The 8,448-nt window shown below is 47.0% G+C and overlaps 1 protein-coding gene across 1 annotated transcript; it reads right to left on the bottom strand.

Annotated features, from left to right (window-relative positions):
- Positions 1–646: 646 nt before the first annotated feature.
- fbxo40.2 (F-box protein 40, tandem duplicate 2) lies at positions 647–6,686 on the bottom strand. The gene is made up of 9 exons (XM_029701735.1): positions 6,633–6,686; positions 6,448–6,489; positions 5,455–6,085; positions 4,816–5,354; positions 4,414–4,596; positions 3,589–3,830; positions 3,278–3,409; positions 2,747–3,095; positions 647–2,578 (listed from the first exon to the last, which is right to left on the bottom strand). The coding sequence occupies exons 2-9, from the start codon at positions 6,448–6,450 to the stop codon at positions 2,357–2,359; spliced, it is 2,301 nt and encodes a 766-aa protein (XP_029557595.1). The 5' UTR covers positions 6,451–6,489; positions 6,633–6,686; the 3' UTR covers positions 647–2,356.
- Between the last annotated feature and the right edge of the window lie 1,762 nt (positions 6,687–8,448).

Genomic DNA, 8,448 nt, shown 5'->3' with positions numbered 1-8,448 from the left:
TGTAAAAAGCTGGTTTTTGATATAAATATGAACTTGATTGAACAGACATGCATGTATTGTATAACACAATGTCCTAGGTGTGTCATCTGATGAAGATCATCAAAGGTTAGTGCTGCATTTAGATATGGTTTGGGTTTATGTGACATGATATGCTAGCTTGAAAAATGGCTGTGTGATTATTCCTGGCTGGGTACTCTGCTGACATAATCTAATGTTTTGCTTTCGCTGTAAAGCCTTTTTGAAATCGGACAGTTTGGTTAGATAAAGGAGAGTCTTGTCTTTAAATAGCTGTAACATAGTCATATGTTTGAAAAGTGTAAGTTTTCGGATTTAGAGGAGTTTGAATTTCGCGCCCCGCCCATCATTGGATATTGGAGCAGACGTTCCGCTAGCGGAACGTGTAGATGTAAGAGGTTAAACAATGTAAAGGCGATACTACCAAATACTAATTGAGTGTATGGAAACTTCTGACCCACTGGGAATGTGATGAAAGAAATAAAATCTGAGATAAATCATTCTCTCTACTATTATTCTGACATTTCACATTCTTAAAATAAAGTGATGATCCTAACTGACCTATCCTTTTTACTAGGATTAAATGTCAGAAATTGTGAAAAACTGAGTTTAAATGTATTTGGCGAAGGTGTATGTAAACTTCCGACTTCAACTATATAAATCGTCTATGGTTGATTAATTGGTTCTCAGCCAGTCTCAGCTGGCAATCAATCTTGCTGCCAATTTAGTGATGCTAGTTAGCTAACAGCAAGCTAACAATATTGAAATATCCATGTTAGGTATGCTTGGCTAGCCAGTCTAATAGAGATCAACAATTGGAGATCTTTTGTATCTTGATTGTAAAACCTCTTCTCTTTTTAGTTGTAGGTGTGGCTAGCTACTAAATAGCAAGCTACAATGTTACAACCAGCCACTTAAATCTTAGTTTACCAGCAAATGTTAGCACATGGCTGAAGTTGGCTAGCTAGTTAGACTGGCACCCACTAACTTGTTATGAGCCACCGTACTTCTACATCTGCATTGCTTGCTGTTTGGGGTTTTAGGCTGGGTTTCTGTATAGCACTTTGTGACATCGGCTGATGTAAAAAGGGCTTTATAAATACATTTATTTGAAATTTTATTGATAGCATCTGGTCAGTTCTTTCAGTTTTGCCCAAAGGATTGTTGTAAGTGTCCATCTCCTTTTTAAAACAGCCCGCCTTGGGGGAGGGACGGGGGCTACAGCATGATGCACCGCCCAATGCAAGTTGTAGTCTTTCAGAGACTGGAAAAAATGTATTTGCTTGTATATTTAGCAATGAACCCACCAATAGGAACATCGCTGAAAGACATCCAATTGCTCTGTCAAACAAGTACACCCATATCGACACCCACAAAAACCTGTAGTTTGATCAGTATAACATAGAGCCTTCACGAAATGCCACAAAGCAGGACTACATGTATTTTTAGACCCCCCCCCCAACTCCCCCGCATCAATCACCAAAAGCCATCATAAGGTGTATCATTCATTGCGCTAAGCCCTGACCTGCCTTCCTCTTGGGCAATTATGTGTGTAACACATCACACTCTCCTATAAATGCCTCAGACATGGTGCCCTTATGTTGGCAAAGTGAGTTAGTGAACTAGATGCACTGTCAGTTCACCATTCGTGCCTACAGTTTGCCCAGGTTACCTTCTTATCCAACCCTGCCTTTATACATAAGGTCAGCGGCAATACAATTGTCTCACCTTGGAGATTGTGGCTTTTGTGAGATATTGAAACTAATAATTGAAAAATAACTTAAGGTTACTTGCGTTACCCCAGTTCTCTGATATTATGAGTGAGATATCTCACCACATTCCCTTACTTGCAAGAGTGTGAGGAAGTTCGGCATGCTCGAGAATGATCAGAGATTAAGCAAATGGCTCTTTAATATGAGGGGAGGTAATCCCTCATTCGTCACTCAACCTGTCTGTCTCCTACAGACGTGTGTGATTAGCTCTTCGAGCTGCTTCGAGATTCTGGTAAATCCAACTGTGAGATAGCAAGTAACCTTTTAGTAATAAAGGTTTTAGTAATAAACACACTTTTTAACTGAATTCTCTGTAACTGAAAATGTCTGGCACATAGTTTGTTCTATTTGTTCTATTCATGCTTCAAGGGCGGACTGTCAGCAGAGGAGGCGGGTGAGGGGAGGCTCGCTCATAATAATGGCTTGAATGGAGTTGATGGAATTGTATCAAACACATGGAAACCATTCCATTTATTCCATTCCAGCCATTATTGTCAGCCATGCTCAGATTTCAAGTGCCACCAGCCAGCACTGGCTGTCAGGTAGGATCAGAATACTATTTTTCCCTGCTATCTGTTGCCCATGAACTGAGCAACCAGGCTCTGTCTCTGCTGGTTGTCCTGCTCCTGTTTTCCCCCCTGTAGGTGACTCATGCTGGGCAGGGCCACCGGCTGGGGTGGTACCCAGGTCTGGTAGTAGGGACAAACCTTCAAGTGCTCCGACATGGACGGCACGTTGTCTATAAAACGCCACAAATCTACTGTAGAGAACAGATGACTGAACTCCCACACCTGGGGAGCGATACAAGATGAGAGGAAAGGAAAGAGAGGAGAGGGTAGGCAGGGAGAGAGAGGAGAACATGGGAAATGTGGCAAGTCACAGAAGGGGGTTACGTTTCCATTTCACTGCATTTAACTTACTCGACAGACTGTTGTCATTGTAAACTCCGGTGCTCTTACCGTTTTGGCCTTCCATTTAGCCACACCAGACTTGTAGGTCTTCTTTTCCCAGAGGAGGGACACCATCCCCCTGTCCTGCAGCAGAGAGGAACACACCTCTCTCATGAGGCGGGACACAAGGGCCAGTTGGGACAGGGACAGGCTGTCCAGGAAGCTGGCCATGTGGCACAGCACCTCGGATGGCAAAGCACTCAGAGAATCGCAGTCCCCTTCTCCCCTCGAACGCCTCCTCCTGGGGGTTGGGACAGGTTCTGGAGCAGACTGTGACTTGGAGGGTTTAAGGGGCTCTGGTCCCTCCCCTTGAGAAGCTGGGATGGTGGGTCGGAGGTTGAAGATGCTCAGTTCCTGGCTGTAGGTAAAGGGTCAGAGGCCAGGATTAGGGTATGGTAATGAAAACACCTCTCCAAAAAACATTTGCAATTGGAGGGGATGTACTAAATGACTGTAAATACAACTACTGAACTATATACAAACACTGGTTCTTCCACAATCAGAGCATGAGTTGTGAGTAGTTAGTTGAATGGTTCTTACTTGTAGGTGACCGTGGCAGGTTGTTTGAAAGGCTCTAACCTTCTCTGGCTGTAGGTGCAGCCCAGGTAGGCCAGGGGACACCTCTGCTCAAACCAGCCACTAGCACATGTCTGAATGTCTGTGTGCACGTTCCTGAATAATGATAACAATGTTTCATTTTAGTTGTGTGGAAACCATTACAATGGAGGCTATACAGCCATATCAGGGCAACTACTCAAGGCTACATGACATCACAGGGGCCCAGGTACCTGAAGTGTTTGGGGAACTCTTTGCATTGGAAGTGTTTGGGGTACCTGACGTTTTTGGGATACCTGAAGTGTTTGGGGAATTCCCTTCGTTGGAAGGAGTGTCCACAGAGGAAGGTGAAGGCGGAGCTAGCCTTGTTGTGTCGGCTGGAGGTGCTGTCCACATGCAGCTGGAGGCTGAGCTTCAGAGGCCTGTCCCTTGTCAGGTCTGCTAACGTCGTGTCTCGTCTGAACGGTGCCGTCTTGAAGGAGTGGGTCTGCATCCCCATGTCCACATAAAGCCCGTCCTGTCCACGCTCCTCACTGATCTTAGAACCAGGAAGACAGAGAGAAAGACATCTCAGCTCGCTCAAGAACAGCTCCAAGAACCTTATCTGGGCAGCGATAGCAAGAAATGGGGTGGCAGCGTAGCCTAGTGGGTAGAGCGTTGGACTAGTGACCGAAAGGTTGCAAGTTTGAATCCGAGAGATGACAAGGTACAAATCTGTCGTTCTGCCCCTGAACAAGGCAGTTAACCCACTGTTCCTAGGCTGTCATTGAACATAAGAATTTGTTCTTAACTGACTTGCCTAGTTAAATAAAGGTAAAATAAAATTTTTAAAATCTCCATCAATTGTTTATCAGGGGTTACTCCCAACAGGGGATGGAACCCGGGACCTTAGCTTGTCAACCCAACACCTTAGCTGTTACACCAACAGATCCAAACCACTTGATAAAGTAGCCAAGTGTTGGGTTAACATCGCTATAATATCTTTATGTGTTGTGGATGTACGTATTGTATTTCTGTTCTGATAGCTGTGAAACGTATGCTCTTTTTTGTTCAGCATTTTATTGCACCTAGCACTTGCACTTATTTTAACCTGCTGTGCTATTCTGATAGCTATAACTTACCTGATGCCCCATGACCTCTCTCTCTGCGTATCCCAGTAGTGTGCTGTCAGCCTCGTCCGTCCACCAGGACTCCTCTAATGCCCCCAGGTCAGACGTATCCACACAGGCCCAGGTACTCTCAGCACGGGCTGATGCGTCATAGTAGTGGACACTACGCTGCTTCTCACGGTAGCTGACAGGGACCTGCAGGGGAACAATGATTGATAACACATACAGTAACATGACTACATGACATTACTTTACAGAGATTTGTGTATGTAAGTGTTTGTATCTGTGTGTACGTGAACATGCATATGCCTTAGAGAGAAAAAATCAACAAAACTGCATCAAGTTTCTGCTTGCCCTTATTTTTACATTGTGTGTGAAGTCTATGCAGGCCTCACTTCTACCTTCCACCCTTACCTTGAAGGAGTACAGTGACTGAACAGGGATGGGCTCTATGTTTCCATAGACAAAGTCTTTTTCCCGTGGTGTGCAGGCATCCATCTGGCCAAAGGTGAGCAGCATGCGTCCGTGGTGCACCAGGTACATGTTGAATTCCTGAGGGGTGACCTCCTTGGCCATGCGCTGCAGGACCCCGTCCTGCCACGGGGCCATACCTGTAATCCCTGTGGCATTACGGTTGTCCTCGGTCCCCCTTGGTCCCCCTGGAGCTTCTGGAGCTTGCAGAGCGCCCATCAACCCTTCTGCATCTCTTCTCTCCTTCTTCTCTCTGCACGACTGCTCCTCCAACTCCATCCAATGGTTCCACTCCTTCCCTGCTCTGCCCCGGCTGTTTTTGCTGTCCACATTACAGCCTCCTTTATCCATATTGAACATCCTCTCATACCTGTTGTATCTGTCAGAGCTGATGTCTCCCCCTGGTTCCTCCACACCCACATCTCCCTCCTCCTTCTCCAAAGAAAAGTCTGAAAGGTCTGTCACTGCTGTTTCTGGAACGCCTGGCGGGGAGAGAGAGGGTAATAATGAGGAAAAACAAGTTATTGTAATTTATAACAAAGTTCAAATAACATTTTGGATTTGTCCAGAAAATCCAGTTACCAGATAGGATATGATATGGCCTATCTTCACTCCACCCATCATCAGCCCCATTTCTTAGATGCACTGTGGCCCAGTCTTCTGTCTTCTCCTTTTTCTTATCTTCTTTCTTCTCCTCTTCCTCTCCCTCCACCTTCTCTATCATCTCTGGGTAGAGAGTCTTCATCTTCATACGGGCGTACAGGTGTCTCTGATCATCCAGGGCCATGGCCAGGTCCAACTGTTCTCCTGCCTTCTGCTCCTTCAGCAGGTTCTCATGCAGGGTGTGTGTGGGTGCGTGGACGTCGAGGTGTGTGTTTGCGTAGGCTTCATCGGCTGGCCAGCGGATCCACTCCATTGAGCAGCACACAACACTGGCGGGACAGACCTGCAGGTGGCCCGCCTGCCAGGAACGGGGCATGATGATTGGACAGCCGAAGGCGGCGTTGAGGCATGGCACCTTCTCATTGGGGCAGAGGAACGCATGCTCCCCCTCTTTGCACATGTGGAACAGGGCTCCACACAAAAGGCGGCAGGGGATGAGCACACAAGACACGGAGATCACCACGGGGGCCTTACACCGCCGGCTGTAGCAGCTGTCACAGTGGCGATGACCGGCAGGACGGGGTGGACGAGAGGAAAGGGAATGACGTCTCTGATGGAAGAGGGATGGAAAGAGAGAGAGAATGGAAGAAAGTGTGAGAGGAAGAGAACACAGTCAAAACTACTTCACCTCTCACATATTAAAGTCATGGGATGGCATAGTCTCCACTTGTACACGAAACATGAATTGTAAACACGCATCTAAAGTCTTGTGAGCTAGACATGGTTAACTATTTTTATAGGGAAACAGCATCAACTTTCACAGAAGCTCTATAGTACACATTCCCCACAAAAACATAATGACGAAATCAATTCAATGAAAACATTGAGAAATGTTGTTCAATTTGGTTGTATTGTGGTTTTTACTTTAACATGCCATAAAGTAAGCTTCAATTTAAATAAAATAAAACATACCATGTTCTTATTCTTCAGTTCAACATTGTTCAACTCAAATCCCTTTAAACAGAAAGACATTTTGAATGCAACCTTTACTTTATACTTAAGCTTATAATATAATGTCAAACTAAAAAGTTTAAAGGTTTCAAACCATAGAAACAATTGTTACACAACTGTCTTGTAGTCCATAGTCTCAACATTACCTGAAGTAAGCCATTTCCCTTGTGCCGCTACAGTACTACTGCATGGTATCTGTCCCTTCTGAAGATCATGTGTTAGTGCTATAAATAGGCCAACGTGCTGACTGAGAAATGCTACACAGCTTGTTCAAAAACATGCTCTGGTTACCAGACAAGGGCTGACCCTGGGTCAGTTGAGAACTCAGTTATTTAACCAACCAGTGCGACTGAGTGATAGGGAGAAACTTGTGAGGAACCATAGCGATATTGATCCCTACTTGGAAATAACCTGTTTTTGCATAGACATTGCCATTGAGGACTTCCACCATTTTAAAGTAGTCAACTGGGTGGGACTAAGGCTTAAGGAAGGACCGAATGTTACGTATGTAACCATGGTTATGTGAGCTAATTGGATCTCTCCAATATATTGGTATCACTCTGCGGCAGAGGGATACAATCAAGGTGAGGATTTACAGATTTACTCCTGTGTACACACGTTCTCTACATCATTTTTGAGGTGCCTCTAGCACCGTAGAGGATTGACGTAACCTTTGTTATGTTTCACTATACTGGATCACTCCAATGTATTGGTATACCCGTACCAGATTAGTCGGTGCTAGAGGGCCAGCCAGCGGCAAAGTCCCAGCGCGGACCCGAGACGCAGGGGCCGTCAATGTGGAAGGGGGCGAAGTCCTTTGATAGCCCAGCCCCCAGGACTCTCTCACCATAGCAGACAAAGAGCTGGTCTGTTGTTCTCACTGACCGTGTCCACTCCACATAGGCAGCCAGTGCCCTCACAGGACACAGCATGCCGGAGGGAGGCCCAGACTGTGCCGGGGAGTCAATGCCGGGGAGTCATAAGCAGACAGGATAAAAGGGACGTTCACATGCTTGTCTGACAGAAGCTTTGGGAGGAATGAAGGGTTGGGGCGGAGAGATACACTCCCCCCCCCCCCCCCCCCCCGGGGTCCATCCGGTAGCACTCAGAACTTACCGAAAGAGCATGGAGCTCACACACCCTCTTCATGGAAGCAATCACTACCAAGAAAGCCACCTTCATAGAGAGGTGTTTCAGGGAGGCTGACTCCAACTGTTCGAAAGGGTGCTTTGCCAAAGCTGCCAAGACCACATCCAGATCCCAGATCACCATTGAGTGGGTCCTAGCTGGACGCAGGCGACGAACCTCCTTCATAAACCTGGAGACCAAGGGATGGCGCCCCACTGGCCTGCCCATCCACCCCACATGGCAGGCAGATATAGTGGCCAAATACCCTCTCAGTGTAGAGGCTGTCAAGCCCTCATCCAAGTGAGACTGCAGGTATTGGAGGACATACTGCACCCCGCATGACTCGGGCACAACCTCAATACCAGTGCACCAAGAGCAGAACAACAGCCAGCGCAACTGGTATGCCGCGGTTGTAGCTGGTGCCCTTGCCATCTGCATGGTGTTCATTACACCCTCCTGAAAATCTTAACATGGACCATTGGTGACATTCAGTGGCCAAGCACACAGACTGAGGCGGTGCGGCCTCGGATGCCACAGAGTTCCCTCAGCCTGAGACAGCAGGTCCGGTCTCAGGGGAAGTTGCCAAAGTGTCCCAGACCACAGCGACAGGAGAAGGCTGAACCAGGGTCGTCTGGGTCAGAATTTGGCCACCAGAAGCAGACGATGCTCTACCAACCTGGTACTTTCCAGCACAGGACCAGGGGGAATGCGTAAGCTACAGCCCTGGCCAATCGTGACCCAGAGCATCCAAGACTAGAGGCCCTGGTGACTCTGACATGGAGTACCACAGGGGGCAGTGTGATTTGTCCAGGGAGGCAAACAGGTCCACCTGCA

Source organism: Salmo trutta, chromosome 19 (genome assembly GCF_901001165.1).
Source record: "Salmo trutta chromosome 19, fSalTru1.1, whole genome shotgun sequence".
NCBI lineage: Eukaryota > Metazoa > Chordata > Actinopteri > Salmoniformes > Salmonidae > Salmo > Salmo trutta.
The sequence above is the reverse complement of the archived record's forward strand: the minus strand, read 5'-3'. Positions and strand labels throughout refer to the sequence as shown.

Bases quoted from the DNA above. Each gene is read 5' to 3' on its own strand.
- fbxo40.2 (XM_029701735.1), bottom strand. The intron at 5,355-5,454 runs GTAACTGGATTT...TCTCCCCGCCAG, and splicing joins GCCATATCATATCCTATCTG to GCGTTCCAGAAACAGCAGTG. The intron at 4,597-4,815 runs GTAAGGGTGGAA...GTTCCCCTGCAG, and splicing joins AGTCACTGTACTCCTTCAAG to GTCCCTGTCAGCTACCGTGA.